The 20,548-nt window shown below is 42.7% G+C and overlaps 1 protein-coding gene across 2 annotated transcripts; it reads right to left on the bottom strand.

Annotated features, from left to right (window-relative positions):
- Positions 1-1,875: 1,875 nt before the first annotated feature.
- On the bottom strand, positions 1,876-5,940 carry LOC139533838 (lumican-like). Of its 2 annotated transcripts, none has more exons than XM_071332277.1 (3): positions 5,545-5,940; positions 3,721-4,601; positions 1,876-3,447 (listed from the first exon to the last, which is right to left on the bottom strand). In XM_071332277.1, exons 2-3 carry the CDS (start codon positions 4,592-4,594, stop codon positions 3,293-3,295), a joined length of 1,029 nt encoding a protein of 342 aa, XP_071188378.1. In that variant the 5' UTR covers positions 4,595-4,601; positions 5,545-5,940; the 3' UTR covers positions 1,876-3,292. The 2 variants fall into 2 exon arrangements, with proteins under 2 accessions (XP_071188378.1, XP_071188377.1); XM_071332276.1 differs by having other exon boundaries at positions 5,489-5,569.
- Between the last annotated feature and the right edge of the window lie 14,608 nt (positions 5,941-20,548).

Here is a 20,548-nt window from a genome sequence, read left to right as displayed (position 1 = left end):
GTGCAAGAGGAGCAATTGCAAGGTGTGATTGACTATAACAGCGGGATCTTATTACGAGTAACAGGCTGGAAAAATGTAACGTCTGGCAACCCGTTCAGTGATACTCGCTAAAGACGTTTAGCTAATTAGCTGACCTGGAGCCTGTAGAAAGTGTCTGCTCTAATTAGGCATGCACGAGTTAGCCGACACCACTGATCCCAGCACAGATCCCATCCCAAATATGACTTTACATAGGCAGCATGCTAACAGTTCACTCCTACTACACATTAAAACAGAAATGTCTTCCATATAAAACCACACAAGAAAACCAACAGATGCATATTTCCACGTGAGGGAGTAAATGTTTAAAAGTATCCCTCCCGCAACACCGGCACTTTCGGGATTTCTCAGCCTCAGCGTTTGAACTGGAAGAATTGCTTCACCAAATGAGTCCAACGTTCCTCACTCTGGACGGTATATTTTTCTGTGGACTGTCTGCGCCAGGAATTTGCCATGTCTGGTCTTTGAAAAAGATGAGGAGTGTATGGGATTACAGCTTAGTACAATGCGAGAAACGCATTAGTCCACTGGTTCTGCTCATTCATCAACTCTTCCCTGAAATCCCCTCTCCCTATCCCAAATGGACTCCCCCAGTCCCACCCACCCTGGACACTTCAGAGAGGATGTCAACATCTGCAAAACCATCTGCAAAAACAACTAGTGCCTACGTGTACACCTGTTGGAACACGTAGGCACTGGCTTATGTGTTTATGTCATTCTGATGGAAAATCACCACTTTGCCATACTTTAGTTATGATCCTGTGAGGGAGGTGGTGCACACTGCACAAATGACTCTGAGTGTTCTGGCACAAAATGGCCGCCAAACATCACCCAAGTGGCTGCTTGACCTGTTTGGCATGACTTACTGTTGATTAAGTTACAGGCATCCTTCTGTCAAATCACCATGTAAGGAACACCAAAAACCTGTTAACCACACATCATTACATCAAAACTAACCGTGTGGATAGTTACAGCTACCTCAACTGAGCATTTCAGCTCTGGTTTCCAGTCAAACCCTGCAATCCCTGCAGCCCTCCAGGACCATAGGATCTACATACCTACATGCCTGCACTGGCACTACATCCACCCACCCACCCCCCCTCCCACCCATCCACCAAACCCACCCACCCACCCCCCCTCCCACCCATCCACCAAAGCCACCCACCCATCCAAGGAGAATATGGAACAGATCAGAATGTTCAACTTGATATTCATGTGCAGAGACACAGCATGACACTGGGAGAAGACCCATTTCCTGCAGGAAGAGAGTTGCCAACCATCGTGGTGCAGGCCCAAACACAACACATTAACCCCTAAAACACAAACCACTCAGGAAAGCTTAAAGTAAGAAGCAACATACATGTGTCAGTGTAGGGCCTGGGGGGTAAGAGACTAGAGAGATCCCATTCTTCTTGTGTCACATGTAGGGCCTGGGGGGTAAGAGACTAGATAGATCCCATTCTTCTTGTGTCACGTGTAGGGCCTGGGGGGTAAGAGACTAGAGAGATCCCATTCTTCTTGTGTCACGTGTAGGGCCTGGGGGGTAAGAGACTAGATAGATCCCATTCTTCTTGTGTCACGTGTAGGGCCTGGGGGGTAAGAGACTAGATAGATCCCATTCTTCTTGTGTCACGTGTAGGGCCTGGGGGGTAAGAGACTAGAGAGATCTCTTTCTTCTTGTGTCACGTGTTTTGTGAATGTTGTCATACTGCAGACACATTTACTGTCTGTTTCCTCAGGAAACAGTATATGGTAAATGTAGTCATTTAAAAAAATCTTCTGCTGAATTTACGACTGAGTATTATAGGTTTAAAACAAACATTTACCACACATGAGTATTGGAAATGTAGTTTATTCAAATGTATTTTATGTCCTCACAGTAAATTCACCAGCGATTACTGAGTCAAAAGCCATAATGAAAATAAATTTGGATATACTCTGCCCAAATAGCACATGACATTCCACCAACGTTGCCACAACAGAGCAAGATAAAGTTAGCATCACAACAAATTGTTGTTATTCTGATAAAGCTATGCGGGCAAAAGCACACATCAAACATGGCAAACAAGGTAACCATGAATAGACAAAAAGTTAAAATGCTAGCTTTTATTATCATACAGAGTTACCATGAGATGCATGCAAGCAATGCAAATGTTCTATAAATGTCGGCATAACAACGGTGATCTGCAATGAATGGGCGATTGACTCTTATTTAACTGCATAATAACTCATAAAAAAACAGTAAATTACTTCAGCAGAGCTATTCAGTGTCAAGCCTTAGGATTATTAATAACTTTCCCCCCAACATTCATACAGAAAGATGGGTAATATGCCACAGCTTTTGGCATGACACATGAGTTTTAATTTGGTTCCAAAAGAGTTCCACTATTCAATATTTCCCCAGTAGACATTACACCAGAGTACACAACACAGCTCTCTTAGATACTTTTATTCCTTACCTGCAGATCTTTTGCACAGCAATATGATTCTGGGAGTGTACTGACTAAATACAAGAAACCTTTCAAAAACATCATGACAAACATACAATAGAGGAATGGGCAATGCATTTATTTGCAAGTGAGATTTATTCCCATATTCCTCAATGTACTTGTCTGAAAACAAGTACTACTTCTGGAATGTTTGAAGTGTGTGAGCTGCTTTTTCATTAAAAGCACTTCATTCAGGAATCACTATGTTCCTATATTGTCTCTTTTGCACAAGAAAAGGCACCTGTTGTTTGAAACAAGTACAGTTCAAGTGCTTTTTACGAGGCACCATTACATTATATTGTGGCCGATTGTTTGATTTGCAGCAAATTTGGATAAAACTATTGGTACAGGGCCAGCCATTTGCTACAGACAAAATACCCTATGGTTGTCATGAGAATACCATGATGCACTGCAAAATAAAAGTTCTCTCCGGGGTTTCTAACCTTTGTTGGTTTGTTATTTCATAGTCTGTGTTTACAGAAAGGACTACCGATGAGTTGACAGAGGTGACCTCGATTTCGCCGGTAGGGAGAAGGATACATATTTAGGGTTGTTGCAAACACTGTCGCTTCGGGTTCATTATCCACACTAGCATTCCACTTAGAATAAAGAAACATATTGGGCATATACTCTGAGTAGTATGCTATTGTAGATATTGGAATATAACCACATTGTGCCTCTTGGGGTTTGAAGGATTAGTTTAGGGTGGGTCGTGGTGCCGGGGGAGGGTCACAGAGGGAGACTTGCGGATGAGGGGAGGGTCCTTAGTCGAAGATGATGTCGGAGGCCTGGCGCAGGCAGTTGGAGGAGTCATGGGGTAGGTCGGCATGTGTGATGTTGTTCCCATCCAGACGCAGGTGCTTCAGTCTGGAGTAGTTCAGAGGGCCAGAGAACTTGCAAATATTCTCCAGGTTGAACTCTGGAAGGGAGGGAAGGGGTTTGGTGAACTGACTCATACATGATTCAACATTTCCTACTGTATGTACACATCCTACACCGATTGCCTGACACTTGCTGGAGGCAGTAAAGACTTGAGGATGGATATGACTGATTTAGATTTATTTGCAATTGCAATGTCGAAATAGAGAAAGAGAACGGAAATAGAATGTTGAAAGAGAGAAAAGACAATAGAGAAAAAGAGAGAAGAGAAAGAGAATGAGAGAAAAGAGGAAATACAAAGAAAATCACTCACTGTTGATTTCGTTGACCTGCAGATAGAGATGCTCCAGCTGTTCGTTGATCTCAGGGATGGACTGCAGCTTGTTGTAGGACAGATCCAGCTCGATCAGGCTCGTCACATTGAACACGCCCGCTGGAATCCCTGCATCCGTCATCTGATTGTAGGCCAACCTCAGGTACGCCAGCTTGGGCAGCTCTTTGAGGTCCCCGGCTGCGATGCTGCTGATGTCATTGTGATCGCCATAGAAGGTCTCCAGCGAACTGGGCATGCCTGAGGGAAGCTTCTTCAGCTTGTTGTTGGTCAAGTCTATGGCCACCAGCTTGTTGAGGCCCTTGAAGACCCCGTTAAGAGCTTTAGATGTCAGCTCGTTGTTCTCGAGGTGGACCGAGGTCAGGTTCTGCATGCCGGCCAGACTCCCTGCGGGGAACTTGGACAGCTGGTTGTTCATCATCTTCAGCTCGTCCAAGGACATGGAGGGAGGGATCACAGCTTCCGTCAGTTTGTTGAAGCTGAACAAGATCTTATGAAGTCCGGTCAGCTTGTCGATGGTTCCCTTGGCGACCTTGTCATTGGTGATCTGGTTATGGTCCAAGACCAGCCAACGGAGTTCAGCCGTGACGTTGTCGAAGACCCCAGCCTTGATCTCCTCGATCAGGTTGTTCTGCAGGTACAGGTACTTGATGCCCGAGGGCACAATGGGCACAAACTTAAGGTTGCGGGAGTCACAGTACATGGCAGTGGGGAAGTTGATGGGGCACTCGCATTCCTGGGCACAGTTGGCGCTGGACGGGCCGTGCTGGGAAGCCGGCTGGTAGTCGTAGTCATCGTACTGACCCACGGTCAGGCTGACCAGCACGGCAAAGATGGGGACACGGAGGGGAAACATAACTGTACTGGGGAGAGGAAAACAGACAGAGGGAGAAAGGGAGACAAAGAAAAAACATAAAGTGAAACGGGGAGAAAGTTAGCAAAAGTTTGTCTACCACATCTTGAACATTTCATACATAGTCTTACCTACTATTATCCTGAGTGGTACTTTGATTTTAAAATCTACAGAGAACAAACTCTATTTGAACAGTTAAATACATGATATTTCGATTGCATGATAGACGACATAAACTGGTTAAGAATAGACTTGTTACAGATTCCAAGTTAGAAACATTCATCTCAGGCTACTAGGGTTCCCTGAGAGAGAAAAAACATCTATTGAAAAAGCTCAATTGACCAAAACTATTCATGAATCACCCTAATGCAGCAATCTGGTAATACCAGTGAACTGCAAATCTCTTTAAAAAAAGAGGCAGATCCCTACTGTAAATATTTAGAACTATCTATGAACCAACAATGCAGGTTTTTCAGTGAACACACACTTTATAATGTCAACAAATAAAGGCAATAAATATCATCATAACTTATTGACACTTTTAAGATGATTCAACTCAATTTGTTGATTTAAAGTACGACATGTAATCACATGATAATACCGTACTGCAAATGCAAACACATTAATGCCTTTGACTAACAAGACGTTGACTAACAATACTGTGCATCAATACAGTGTATTAATTTTATAAATGCATTCATGCCATGGTGCAATATAAGAACAACACATTGTCCAACGCAACATGAAAAGCATCAGATAACTTCGAAGGACAAAAATCTCTCCACTCCTTTCCCTTGTCAAGTGACAACTAGTTAACCCTGTACCACACACAATCCTCCCCCAGAGTTTAGCTGGGTCTGGGATAGCTATCAATCCCAGCATGGAAAGACCAAATACCTAGGGACAACCGAGCAGGAACCCTTCAGGAAATGACAAGAGTCCATTCCTCTTACCTTTCTCTCCTCTCTCTCTCTCTCTCCCTCTGCGTGTGGGATGGAAGGTCAGCAGGTAAGAAGACTGTGGTTGCTCAAAAGCCAGATGTCTCTGGAGAGAGGGAGGAGAACGAGGGAGAAAGGGAGAGGGAGGGGGAGATAAAGAGAGTGAGAGAAAGAGAGAGCGAGGGAAAGGGGTGGGAAAGCTTCTGCTTCTTCAGATGACTGTGGTCCCAGATTGACAGAAGGCAGCTGCCCAAACTGAAGTCACACTGTAGTATACAAAGACGATGGCATCTACATGAGTTTTTAAGGCATAGAATCTGAGAATTATGGTCTCTGCCTAACCAGTCACAGGTGCACCAGTGCAGTCTGGGATACGAGGTCCGCCTCGTGCGTGAATGAAGATGCGAAGCCTCACAAAGGACACATGGCATTATATATATCTGTCATTTTTCCTCCCTCTCCACCAAACAACCACCTCCCTTTCTTCCTTTCCCCTACTAACAAAAAAGCGAAGTGGATACAAGTTAAAACAAAAGGTTCCTGGAATGGTAAAGAAAGTGTGTGGAAAAAATCTGTCTGCAGCCAGAGCCAGCTGCCAATTATTATGCTGCAGCATGAAACCTTAAATAGGGTCTCGGAAAAAGTTAGTGGACCAGAAAAGGATTATAAAACAGCGTATGCTGAATCCCAAATTGACCCCTAGCCCCTAACCTAACGTAGCAGGTGTAAGAAGACTCCTGAGTCCCCACATCCGTTTTTCAGGGGAAACGGAAGTTAGGTTGAAAATACCGTATTCCTGAAAACCGTAAACATCCGCTTTCTTCCGAGCCCGTGGAGAGTGCCTAAACCCTAACCTAATCTGCCTCTTCATGGTAAACACATGGTACCATGATAGAGGAAAGTAAGGTGAGGCAGACGTGAGTCCAATGAATTCCATATGTCCCCAGCAGAGGAGGCTGGTGGGAGGAGATATGGGAGGACGGGCTCATTGAACGCATATCAAACACATAAAATATATGGAAACCACATGTTTGACTCTGTTCAATTCATTCCATTCCAGCCATTACAATGAGCCAGTCCTCCTATAGCTCCTCCCGCCAACCTCCTCTGATCCCCACTGTAAATCACTCAAGTGCCGTCAGACCCCCTCCTTCTCCTCCTCCCTCCATTTATCTTCACACACTTCAAAGTGCTCTTCATCTCCTTCCATATCCAACTATCCGTCTGCAGACTGCACTGCATCTACAGTACACGTTTCAAGACAATGGCTCTTCATGAAGATTTTGTTGAAATTGCTGAAGAAGACTGACACTGTAATGGTTTCCCAATTTCACCTTTCTTTGTTTATGTTCAATTCTTGCGTCACTGCAGCTCTGTTGTCTGGATACCAATTGGTCACAGTCCCATGTGTGTCTCCACGCACATGTCTTTCAGTCACCACTAGTTACCACAGCCACAAAATCATAAACCCCACCCATTTCCAAAAAACATCTTCTTAAAATGTGATTTTAAACCTAACCTTAACCACACTGATAACCTTATACCTAACCCAAATAAGTAATTTCTATTTTCAAATATTTCTACGATATAGCCAATTTTGACTTTGTGGCTGTGGTTACTGTCAGGCTGTATCACCGCCTGGTACGACAACTGCACCGCCCTCAACCGCAAGGCTCTCCAGAGGGTAGTGTGGTCTGCACAACGCATCACCAGTGGCAAACTCCCTGCTCATCAGGACACCTACAGCACCCAATGTCACAGGAAGGCCAAAAAGATCATCAAGGACAACAACCACCCAAGCCACTGCCTGTTCACCCTACTATCATACAGAAGGCGAGGTTAGTACAGGTTCATCAAAGCTGGGACCGAGAGACTGAAAAACAGCTTCTATCTCAAGGCCATCAGACTGTTAAACAGCCATCACTAACATAGAGAGGCTGCTGCCAACATACAGACTCAAATCACTGACCACTTTAATAAATGGATTTAATAAAGGTATAACTAGTCACTTTAAGTAATGCCCCTTTAATAATCTTTACATATCCTACGTTACTCATCTCATATGTATATACTGTACTCTATACCATCTACTGCATCTTGCCTATGCCACACGACCATCGCTCATCCATATATTTATATGTACATATTCTTATTCATCCCTTTACATTTGTTTGTTTAAGGTAGTTGTTGTGAAATTGTTAGATTACTTGATAGATATTACTGCACTGTCGGAGCTAGAAGCACAATCATTTCGCTACACTCGCATTAACATCTGCTAACCATGTGTATGTGATCAATAACTTTTGATTTGATTTGATTTGATGATACTGTAGTGGACTTGGGGTGTGCTGACCTTAGAAGGAAGGGAAAGTTACACGGTTAGCTGGACGGTTAGGATTAAACCAATGGAAAGAGCGAATTACGCATTGAATGCAGAATGTAATGCAGAATGTTTATTTTGGAATGAGCATCCATTTAGGCAGCTTTGATTCTAACTCTGACACATTCTGTAGTAGACATGAATACCAGTTCAGACATCTGAATCCATGTTCTCCAACCTGCACTAGTGGTGGCCTTTACACATGACTTTTACATGTTGATCTGGTCTCCTAATTAGACAGTCACCTCTACCACCTCCTCTCTGCATCTTGCTACTGCTATTTTAGTAACCGGAGACAGACCCCCTAAAGAGGTGGTGCTGTTTATTCTCACTACGCTATTAGCATGATTAATTAGGGGTCAAGAATGTATTACCTGTTAACGATCAGTAAACACTGTCATTAGATATACTGATCTACTTTGGGGCTGAGTGGTTAAATGTGTTACGTTTATCCAAATACATTCCCTTAGCTGACAACATTCAAAGGGGGCATTCTGGCATTGTACACAACAATTTATTGTTTCAATCCTCTCTCGAAGGGCAAAACATTGACAAAAGGTGGAAAATATACTGTTATGAATCCCCCAGAAAACAGTGCAATCCCACTGGTTGAATCAACGTTGTCTCCAGGTCATTTCAATGAAATTACGTTGAACCAACATTGAATTGACATTTTTGCCCAGTGGGATGTTTCTTAGTGCTTTCCATTGTCCTGTCATGTCCTTGTGGGTTGGTTTACCACCTCATCATCACCCTGTACAGAGTGTTTATGTCTTGAAGATGATGTGTTCACGTTTCAGTCCTGTTATTGCTGCACGTTCCTTTGGAAAGACTCCCACCCCTATTCAAACCCTCAAAAGTTTGGAAAACAGATATTCTTCCCAGTCACCTTGCTTCCTCTGTTCGCTTTGATGACGTCAACCCTGATGCTCTCACATCCTCTCCACGTCTCAGAACTGAGCCAATGGTTTGAAAATGATGGGTCTTGGCTCTCAGGACTATTTTCCCCATTTATATTTCAGTAACATTGTTTTTCCTTTTCTGGTGTTAATACTGGCCAAGTTCTAAGTCTCTAACGGATGGCACTGGAACGTTATGTCTGCTGTTTCGGTACAGAATACAACCTCTGATTCAGTCCCATTTTCTCCCAAACCAGTAACCCACAGTTCTTCCCAATGAACTATTACAATATATGTAAACAAGTCAAACGATGGCTGTTTCATTGATGGAAAAGTTGGAAGTATCTTTTTGCTTTCTCAGCAACTTCTTAATTACATCTATACATTTAGATGAACTGCAAGACTCTGCTCCAACACAATGAAATAGGTATTTATACCATTTGGTATTAAGCCAGCTTATTAGCTAATGAGCTAAATCCCTCTATTTCTGTAGGTTTATTGATGTCTAGCCATTAGGTACAGCATATGGTTTCAATTAACCATTTAAACATGTATACAGAACATTATGTCAGCTCAGTTAAACAATGCATCACAACTTTATACAGCCAATCCAGAAATAACAAACTCCATTCTGTTCTATTTATTAGAATGCTCAAATTCTCCAGACATTCCATATGTAACACTTCCATTCTGTTCTGTTTATTAGAATGCTCAAATTCTCCAGACATTCCATATGTAACACTTCCATTCTGTTCTGTTTATTAGAATGCTCAAATTCTCCAGACATTCCATATGTAACACTTCCATTCTGTTCTGTTTATTAGAATGCTCAAATTCTCCAGACATTCCATATGTAACACTTCCATTCTGTTCTGTTTATTAGAATGCTCAAATTCTCCAGACATTCCATATGTAACACTTCCATTCTGTTCTGTTTATTAGAATGCTCAAATTCTCCAGACATTCCATATGTAACACTTCCATTCTGTTCTGTTTATTAGAATGCTCAAATTCTCCAGACATTCCATATGTAACACTTCCATTCTGTTCTGTTTATTAGAATGCTCAAATTCTCCAGACATTCCATATGTAACACTTCCATTCTGTTCTATTTATTAGAATGCTCAAATTCTCCAGACATTCCATATGTAACACTTCCATTCTGTTCTATTTATTAGAATGCTCAAATTCTCCAGACATTCCATATGTAACACTTCCATTCTGTTCTGTTTATTAGAATGCTCAAATTCTCCAGACATTCCATATGTAACACTTCCATTCTGTTCTGTTTATTAGAATGCTCAAATTCTCCAGACATTCCATATGTAACACTTCCATTCTGTTCTGTTTATTAGAATGGTCAAATTCTCCAGACATTCCATATGTAACACTTCCATTCTGTTCTGTTTATTAGAATGCTCAAATTCTCCAGACATTCCATATGTAACACTTCCATTCTGTTCTGTTTATTAGAATGCTCAAATTCTCCAGACATTCCATATGTAACACTTCCATTCTGTTCTGTTTATTAGAATGCTCAAATTCTCCAGACATTCCATATGTAACACTTCCATTCTGTTCTGTTTATTAGAATGCTCAAATTCTCCAGACATTCCATATGTAACACTTCCATTCTGTTCTGTTTATTAGAATGCTCAAATTCTCCAGACATTCCATATGTAACACTTCCATTCTGTTCTATTTATTAGAATGCTCAAATTCTCCAGACATTCCATATGTAACACTTCCATTCTGTTCTGTTTATTAGAATGCTCAAATTCTCCAGACATTCCATATGTAACACTTCCATTCTGTTCTGTTTATTAGAATGCTCAAATTCTCCAGACATTCCATATGTAACACTTCCATTCTGTTCTATTTATTAGAATGCTCAAATTCTCCAGACATTCCATATGTAACACTTCCATTCTGTTCTGTTTATTAGAATGCTCAAATTCTCCAGACATTCCATATGTAACACTTCCATTCTGTTCTGTTTATTAGAATGCTCAAATTCTCCAGACATTCCATATGTAACACTTCCATTCTGTTCTGTTTATTAGAATGCTCAAATTCTCCAGACATTCCATATGTAACACTTCCATTCTGTTCTGTTTATTAGAATGCTCAAATTCTCCAGACGTTCCAGATTTAACACTTCCATATGTGAATGTAGCACACACGCACACTCTCGCACACGTGCACAGACACACACAGACACACACACAAAATGATATGTCCACTACAGGAAATACACTGGTACGTTCCTGGGAAACCAACAGCTTGTTAACCAGGTCATGATTTTAATAACGATCTCATGCTAAACCATACTATCATTGGATGACACAAACACACGCCTCTTGAGCCATCCCAAGCTGTACACACACCCCTTAAGTCTACAGGGAGAAAATGGGATGTCATGCAGGCCCACGCACGCACGCACACACACACACACACACACACACACACACACACACACACACACACACACACACACACACACACACACACACACACACACACACACACACACACACACACACACACACACACACACACACACACACACACACACACACACACACACACACACACACACACACTTTTTGTTCGCACTCTGTGTTTAATTTGTCTTTTAACAGACTGTCTCACCCCTGGCCAGATCAGCCCATCCCCTCATCCTGGCACTCACACACTGCATGAGGTACTACATGTGCAGCAGGACCATTGACCAGCGCTGACCGAAGCATTAAAAGGGCAACCAATAGATCCACTTAATGTAAGATGGACTAAGCTGGTTAAGCCCATTTATACAACACACACACTTGAGTATCCGCACAAACACAGACACACACGCACAGAGCATTTGGTTTCTTGGATTTCAAATCAAAATCACATTTTATTTGTCAAGCTTCAGGTGTCGACTAACATGAAATGCAGAGTTAAAGATAAAGATAAATGAGATAAAATAGAAATAGTAACACAGGGAATAAATACAGTGAATAATGAATAACAACTAGTAAAAATACATGGCTGTATACAGAGAGTACCAGTAACGTGTGAATTATGGGCGGCCAGGGGGGGCTCCGCTCCCCTGAATGAGATGTTAGCTCCCCTAAATGCAACAACATTTGAACTTTGGGGGGGGGGGGGGTTCTCTAAATAATTTAGTGGTAAATATGAAAATCTTCAACTCAAACGAACACCCCTACCTCTCTGTCATGGTTTAAACCATTTATTTATATGTGGCAGTACTCTTCATGCATAGATTTTCCTTTGTACTTCCTAATTTTCGCCATTTATTTTCCATGCGCCCCTGATTCAAAATAGCCTTTATTCCAGTGCATTAGTTTTATCTGTTGATTTATCATTGTTTGTTTTTGTCAGTCAGTTGTTTAGAGCGCTCATTGTTTTGTTTTTCAGGTGCGCGTGGGTACTGGTCTTCTCCGTGCCGTCCGGGGCCAGAAGTACCAGACCATTTATACAGCTTTATTACTTTCTATCAATATTTGTTTTCTTTCCTGGATCAGCTGATGATGATTGACAATACCACTAGACAACTATCCTATAGCTAGACACCAATGTGCATCCAATCCATCCAACAAGTATATGTAAATGACAGTAGGCCTATAGTTGACTCTTTGGGTTAGAAGCATTACATTTTGCAATGGCATAGTCCTACATTATTGTGGATTTGTGTGCCCATGAGAACTGTTTTCACAGAGAAACATCATTAAATGTTACGTAGGCATAGTTAGACTTACAGTGCATTTTACGAGATCTCCAAAATCCATGATTCGTACAGGGTTTAAGTTACATTTTCTAATTCAATTGGTAAATGCTTAGTAATTGTCACGCCCTGATCTGTTTCACCTGTCTTTGTGATTGTCTCCACCCCCCTCCAGGTGTCGCCCATCTTCCCCATTATCCCCTGTGTACTTATACCTGTGTTTTCTGTTTGTCTGTCACCAGTTGGTCTTGTTTGTCAAGCTTACCAGGGGTCGTCCTGTCAGCTCCTGTCTCTTCCCAGCCTCTCTTTTTCTCGTCCTCCTGGTTTTTGACCCTTGCCTGTCCCTGACCCTGTACCTGCCTGCAGTCCTGTACCTTTGCTCCTACTCTGGATTGTCAACCCCTGCCTGCCTTGACCTGTTGTTTGCCTGCCCCGGTGCTTACAATAAACATTGTTACTTCACACAGTCTGCACTTGGGTCTTACCTTGATTCTTGATAGTAATGACAAATAACACTGTCATAAATGGCATTAATGTAAAGAAAGAAAGGTTGTGTTTTATGTCACACGATTGTGAAAACTCCAAGCATTTAACCCATTAAATATGGACAACTCATGAACTAGGGTGTAAAACATGTTTTAATTGAACTCATGTATTATATTCAATGTAGACTACCTATTCTGCGTGTGTTTGTGTGTTTAAAATTGCCTTGGCTGAGATGGTAGGCTACCGGCAGGGGTGTAGGCCTAGTGAAGGGTAAACGCTGTTTACCCACCTAAAAAAAACAAAAGAACATTGAAAGCATTGGGAGAGATACGCAAATTGGAGTGGGTCCAGGGTGTCTGGGATGATGGTGTTGATGTGAGCCATGACCAGCCTTTCAAAGCATTTCATGGCTATAGATATGAGTACTACGGGGCGATAGTAATTTAGGCAGGTTACTTTGGCGTTCTTGGGCACGGGGACTATAGTGGTCAGTGGTAGTCTGCTTGAAACAAGTTGATCTTACAGACCGGGACAAGGATAGGTGATTTCTTATTTTTTGTTCTTTTTACTGGATTGTTGGGTTTAGAGCTTGCAAGAAAAGCATTTCACTGTACTTGTGCACGTGACATTAAAACTTGAAAATTGAAAATGTCAGTGAAGACACTTGCCAGCTGGTCAGAGCATGCTCTGAGTATGCATCCTGGTATTCCATCTGGCCCAGTGGCCTTGTGAATGTTAACCTGTTTAAAGGTATTACTCACATCGGCTATGGAGAGCGAGATCACACAGTCTTCCGGAACAGCTGGTGCTCTCATGCATGGTTCAGTGTTGCTTGCGAGCATTGAAAACATTTAGCTCTGGTAGGATCGCGTTGCTGGGCATCTCACGGCTGGGTTTCCCTTTTGTAATCCGTGATAGTTTGCAAGCCCTGCCACATCTGTCGAGCGTCCGAGCCGGTGTTGTATGATTCGATTTCAGCCCTGTATGGACACTGCCTGTTTGATGGCTTTGTATATTGTGCTCATTCCAGGCAACATGTTTGTCATGCAAAAGACCACTGTTCTGATCAAAATACCATAACATTTCAAATAGACAGGAAGGCACATTATTCAGTGTGTGTTCCAAATACTGCCACTCGCAAGTGGATCACATGCAGTTGACTTACTTTAAATAATCATGATGCAGAGATTGTTTTATGGTATTTTCTGCACAGATCTGTGCTCTTTTGCTTGACAATAATGTCACCCTCCATTTGTGATGTTTTTTTGTTTGATTGGCCCAGCACAGGTGGGTATTAAGCATGAATATACTGTATATATTTGACACAGCCATGCTATATATATACAGTATATATATTATACCATAGAGTCAAAGATAGGGTTGGTTTGAACCCTACTCTAATAGGAGCTACAGAACATGCACACATGCATTTAAACCTATACTGTTTGTACAGGCTAATGAATATTGAGTGCTGGTATCAGGTTAATGTTGCTCAAATTGTCAGTAAAGATACAACTGAACGTATTCAACCAATATGTGTCTTCTGCATTTAACCCAACCCCTCTGAATCAGGGAGGTGCAGGGGGGCTGCCTTAATCCACGTCATCGCAGCCCGGGGAGGAGTTGTTGTTGCTGGTTACTGCTTTGCTCAAGGGCAGGAAGGCATATCTCACTCACACACATACTGTAGTCTCACTCACACACATACTGCAATCTCACTCACGCACCTACTGTAGGCTCACTCACACACATACTGTAGTCTCATTCAAACACATACTGTAGTCTCACTCACACACATACTGTAGTCTCACTCACACACCTACTGTAGTCTCACTCACACACATACTGTAGTCTCATTCACACACTTACTGTAGTCTCACTCACACAAATACTGTAGTCTCATTCACACACATACTGTAGTCTCACTCACACATACTGTAGTCTCAGTCACACCTAGTGTAGTCTCACTCACACACCGACTGTAGTCTCACTCACACACATACTGTAGTCTCATTCAAACCAATACTGTAGTCTCATTCACACACTTACTGTAGTCTCACTCACACAAATACTGTAGTCTCATTCACACACATACTGTAGTCTCACTCACACCTACTGTAGTCTCATTCACACACATACTGTAGGCTCACTCGCACACATAATGCAGTCTCACTCACACACATACTGTAGTCTCACTCAAACACATACTGTAGTCTCACTCACACACATACTGCAGTCTCACTCACACACATACTGCAGTCTCACTCACACACATACTGTAGTCTCACTCACACACATACTGTAGTCTCACTCACACACATACTGTAGCCTCACTCACACACATACTGCAGTCTCACTCACACACATACTGCAGTCTCTCTTACACCTACTGTAGTCTCACTCACACACATACTGTAGTCTCACTCACGCACCTACTGTAGTCTCACTCACACACATACTGTAGTCTCATTCAAACACATACTGCAGTCTCACTCACACACATACTGTAGTCTCACTCACACACCTACTGTAGTCTCACTCACACACATACTGTAGTCTCATTCACACACCTACTGTAGTCTCACTCACACAAATACTGTAGTCTCATTCACACACATACTGTAGTCTCACTCACACATACTGTAGTCTCAGTCACACCTAGTGTAGTCTCACTCACACACCGACTGTAGTCTCACTCACACACATACTGTAGTTTCATTCAAACCAATACTGTAGTCTCACTCACACCTAGTGTAGTCTCATTCACACACATACTGCAGTCTCTCTCACACCTAGTGTAGTCTCACTCACACATACTGTAGCCTCACTCACACACATACTGTCGTCTCACTCACACACATACTGTCGACTCACTCACACCTAGTGTAGTGTCACTCACACATACTGTAGTCTCACTGACAAACATACTGTAGTCTCACTCACACACATACTGCAGTCTATCTCACACATATACTGCAGTCTCTCTCACACCTAGTGTAGTCTCACTCACACATACTATAGTCTCTCTCTCACACTTAGTGTAGACTCACTCACACATAATGTAGTCTCACTCACACACATACTGTAGTCTCACTCACACCTAGTGTAGTCTCTCTCACACATACAGTAGTCTCATTCACACACATACTGTAGGCTCACTCACATACATACTGCAGTCTCTCTCACACCTAGTGTAGTCTCACTCACACATACTACAGTCTCACTCACACATACTGTAGTCTCAGTCACACCTAGTGTAGTCTCAGTCACATCTAGTGTAGTCTCAGTCACACCTAGTGTAGTCTCACTCACACCTAGTGTAGTCTCAGTCACACCTAGTGCAGTTTCACTCACACCTAGTGTAGACTCACTCACACCTAGTGTAGGCTCACTCACACCTAGTGTAGTCTCACTCACACACATACTGCAGTCTCTCTCACACCTAGTGTAGTCTCACTCACACCTAGTGTAGTCTCACTCACACACATACTGCAGTCTCTCTCACACCTAGTGTAGTCTCACTCACACATACTACAGTCTCACTCACACATACTGTAGTCTCATTCACACACATACTGTACGCTCACTCACATACATACTGCAGTCTCTCTCACACCTAGTGTAGTCTCACTCACACATACTACAGTCTCACTCACACATACTGTAGTCTCAGTCACAACTAGTGTAGTCTCAGTTACACCTAGTGTAGTCTCAGTCACATCTAGTGTAGTCTCAGTCACACCTAGTGTAGTCTCACTCACACCTAGTGTAGTCTCAGTCACACCTAGTGTAGTCTCACTCACACCTAGTGTAGTTTCACTCACACCTAGTGTAGTTTCACTCACACCTAGTGTAGTCTCAGTCACACCTAGTGTAGTCTCACTCACACCTAGTGTAGTCTCACTCACACCTAGTGTAGTCTCAGTCACACCTAGTGTAGACTCACTCACACCTAGTGCAGTTTCACTCACACCTAGTGTAGACTCACTCACACATACTGTAGTTTCACTCACACCTAGTGTAGTCTCACTCACACCTAGTGTAGTCTCACTCACACCTAGTGTAGTCTCACTCACACATACTGTAGTTTCACTCTGACACGGTTTCACTCTGACACGTGGGCACATGGATATAGACATTCACACTGTCATGCATGCACCTTCTCCTGCCTGTCTCTCCCTCATACACACACACATGCATATACCTGCCAACCCGGGTGTGCATTATGTATACACACACACACATGCACACACACTCTCTCTCTCTCTCTCTCTCTCTCTCTCTCTCTCTCTCTCTCTCTCTCTCTCTCTCTCTCTCTCTCTCTCTCTCTCTCTCTCTCTCTCTCTCTCTCTCTCTCTCTCTCTCTCTCTCTCTCTCTCTCTCTCTCTCTCTCTCTCTCTCTCTCTCTCTCTCTCTCTCTCTCACACACACGTGTGTGTGTGTGTGTGCAGAGGGGGTCGAAAGAAAGAGCGATGGAGAGAAGCCAATACCCACCACATGGGGGCGACAGAGAGGGGCAGGAGACCCATGGCCCTGTGGTGTGACTAACAGACGTGTGTGTGCCGTTGCCAGAGGCTCCAACACTGATGCATTCCTGTCATGGATCTACATGCTCCACCTTCCTTATAACGTCCACCAATCACCTTACTGGTTGGGACTCCAGCCCAGTCAAATAGCTCTCTGGTAATCCTTATGTTATGGACAGTTATTTAATTGAAGACCTTGTTTGATTATACAGCAAGTCATAAAAATCATAAATCTCTCTAGAAATGACAGTTTTTAGATGAACAGTGCAATTTGTGTTCTAGTAGAATAGGCTTATTTGGCACCTACCTTTTCTTCTGTTAGAGAAGAGCATTCTGTAGAGCATTTAGTATTACTGTGTATTACACACTAAATAACAGGCCCCATTGTGACAAGAGGTGCACCAGAATACTGTACCATTCCCTCATCTGATATATTCCAGGTGAGGTGAATTGGGTTAAGGTTAGAATAAGGGTTAGGGGAAGGGTTAAACTAAAATGCAACATTTGGGAGTAACTGATTACGTAGTCAGTTACATGACATTTGATTACAGACAAACTGTAATCAGTTACGTTACCAGCAAAAATATTCTAATCAGTAATAGGATTCCAGATACTTTGAAAGTCAGAGACTACTAGGATGACACACCAAATGCATTTGATGGATCCTTTTTGTCTTCTTCTAATGCTTCTTAAGGGGAAAGTAATCCAAAAGAAACTGAAAGTAGTCAGATTATTTGACTGAGTTTGGGTAATCCAAAAGTTACATTCCTGTTCACAATTTTGGACTAGTAATTAGTAACTAACGGATTACATTTAGAAAGTAACATACCCAATCCTGCTAAAATGCTACAGTTGTCCCCGACGTGACTTGAACATGCAACCTTTTGCTAGACGGTCGCGGTTTAAGTCCACCCTTCCTCCCCGACCAACCTCCATACTTTCTGTCTGAAGTAACTAGACCATTAGTACATATCATATGTCTTAGAGGTGCTCAGAAATAGACGTGTTGGCTGACAATGTCACGAAAATGATGCACGCACATCGATGTGGTCGGAAGTCGTGCTTTGTTATGATTCTGAACGATCAGAAAGCTAGCAAAAATGACAAGATGCCATGTGGGGAATCATAGGTGGCTCGTTTCACCTAGTTTAATCTTGTTCTTGATACCACGTCTTGTTTTGAGGTGTTTTGACTGATTTCATGTCAATGCTAATATGGCTAAAATTCACTAGCTAGCTAACCAACAACTGTAACAACGTATTTAAGAGACAACAAGTGCTCATTGTGCAAATTTACTTGTTTTCAATAAACATTTGGAGACTAAATATAGTTGACATGTTGTCAACAATCTAATTTTGCCCCATAGTTGCGCACGCGTTGGTTTTGTTGCTAAACAACCAACTCGCCTATATGTATAGTATGTTTCGTTTGGCTCTGAGGCCAGGCTGAGCGCACCTGATTTTAATCTAGGTTTGAAAATAAGTTGACCAGTTGGGAGTACTCACAGAGAGGTTTGGGAAACACTGCTGTATAAATATCTCCCTGTCAATATGCAATATGTGTATTGTCTGGTATCTCAGTGTGTGTAAGTGACCCAAATCTGCAAGGAATCATGGAGGCTTTACAGACATATCTCACACCGTGAATGATATCAATACTCTTACAGTAAATATACTATATCGGGTTTCCTACGTTTTTTTTTTAAAGAGTCAAGGGAGCAAACTTGTTTTAAAGTGCCTATCTTTGTTGTTAACACAACCTTCCAATAATTCATAGGTCCAGGGCATGCTGCCTGTTGCGGGAGTAGGATTCATGAAAAAGACTGAAGATATCCCCTATAGAGCAGACATGTTTTTACCACAGTTATCTGGGTGTCACTGGCCTCGTATCAAATCTGTCAGCTATTAAACAATATACAGTACTTACGATGTATCTTGATACCCAAGACTATTCAACCACAACCATAGGCAATTTACATTTTACTTGATTGGTTGTCGCATTTAAATATTTAATATAAAATCCATAAATGTAGCTCATATTCGCTGAAGCGATGTGAGTTTTAACACTACTGTTGCCTTCAGCTTGTTGTTGATATAATATTATTCTGGTGTATCTACATTACTTCACTCTTACTGTTTACCTTGGATCCTGTTTGTTTCAGATGTCCAGTCCCCTCCCTGAACTTCTCTGAAAACCCCACAACAGAGAGCCAGCGCAACAATAGTTCTGGCAGGGCCTCCCGGGTGGCGCAGTGGTCTAGAGCACTGCATCGCAGTGCTATGCTGCGCCACCAGAGTCTGGGTTCGCGCCCAGGCTCTGTCGCAGCCGGCCGCGACCGGGAGGTCCGTGGGGCGACGCACAATTGGCTTAGCGTCGTCCGGGTTAGGGAGGGTTTGGCCGGTAGGGATATCCTTGTCTCATCGCGCTCCAGCGACTCCTGTGGCGGGCCGGGCGCAGTGCGCGCTAACTGAGGGGGGCGGGTGCACGGTGTTTCCTCCGACACATTGGTGCGGCTGGCTTCCGGGTTGGAGGCGCGCTGTGTTAAGAAGCAGTGCGGCTTGGTTGGGTTGTGCTTCGGAGGACGCATGACTTTCGACCTTCGTCTCTCCCGAGCCCGTACGGGAGTTGTAGCGATGAGACAAGATAGTAATTACTAGCGATTGGATACCACGAAAATTGGGGAGAAAAGGGGATAAAAAATTACAAAAAAAAAAAAAAAAAAAAAAAAACAATAGTTCTGGCAACTACAGAAAACATCGCCCCTTATAAATACACCATTCAAGTCAGGCTTGATAGCCCATTAATCCCCTAAAGCCTTGATATTTCACCTTATGGATACAGTTGTAGTTTTGCACAAAATCACTTATGCTTACTTGTTATGAGGGCCTTTCAACGTTTAAGAGTGTTCTAAGAGTCTCTCCAGTACTCTGTGTTTGGTGTGTGACCGTAGAATATTACAGTGTGAATACTTTCTCACCTGCTTTCTCCGGTGTCTCAC

Source organism: Salvelinus alpinus, chromosome 11 (assembly GCF_045679555.1).
Source record: "Salvelinus alpinus chromosome 11, SLU_Salpinus.1, whole genome shotgun sequence".
In the NCBI taxonomy this organism is placed as follows: Eukaryota; Metazoa; Chordata; class Actinopteri; order Salmoniformes; family Salmonidae; genus Salvelinus; species Salvelinus alpinus.
The sequence above is the reverse complement of the archived record's forward strand: the minus strand, read 5'-3'. Positions and strand labels throughout refer to the sequence as shown.

Excerpts from the sequence above, each read along its gene's own strand:
- LOC139533838 (XM_071332276.1), bottom strand. The coding sequence starts at position 5,535 with ATGGACTCTTGTCATTTCCTGAAGGGTTCCTGCTCGGTTGTCCCTAG. Across the intron at positions 4,602-5,488 it reads TCCTGCTCGGTTGTCCCTAG|TACAGTTATGTTTCCCCTCC; the intron begins GTATTTGGTCTT and ends TCCTCTCCCCAG. Across the intron at positions 3,448-3,720 it reads GCAGGTCAACGAAATCAACA|AGTTCAACCTGGAGAATATT; the intron begins GTGAGTGATTTT and ends CCTCCCTTCCAG.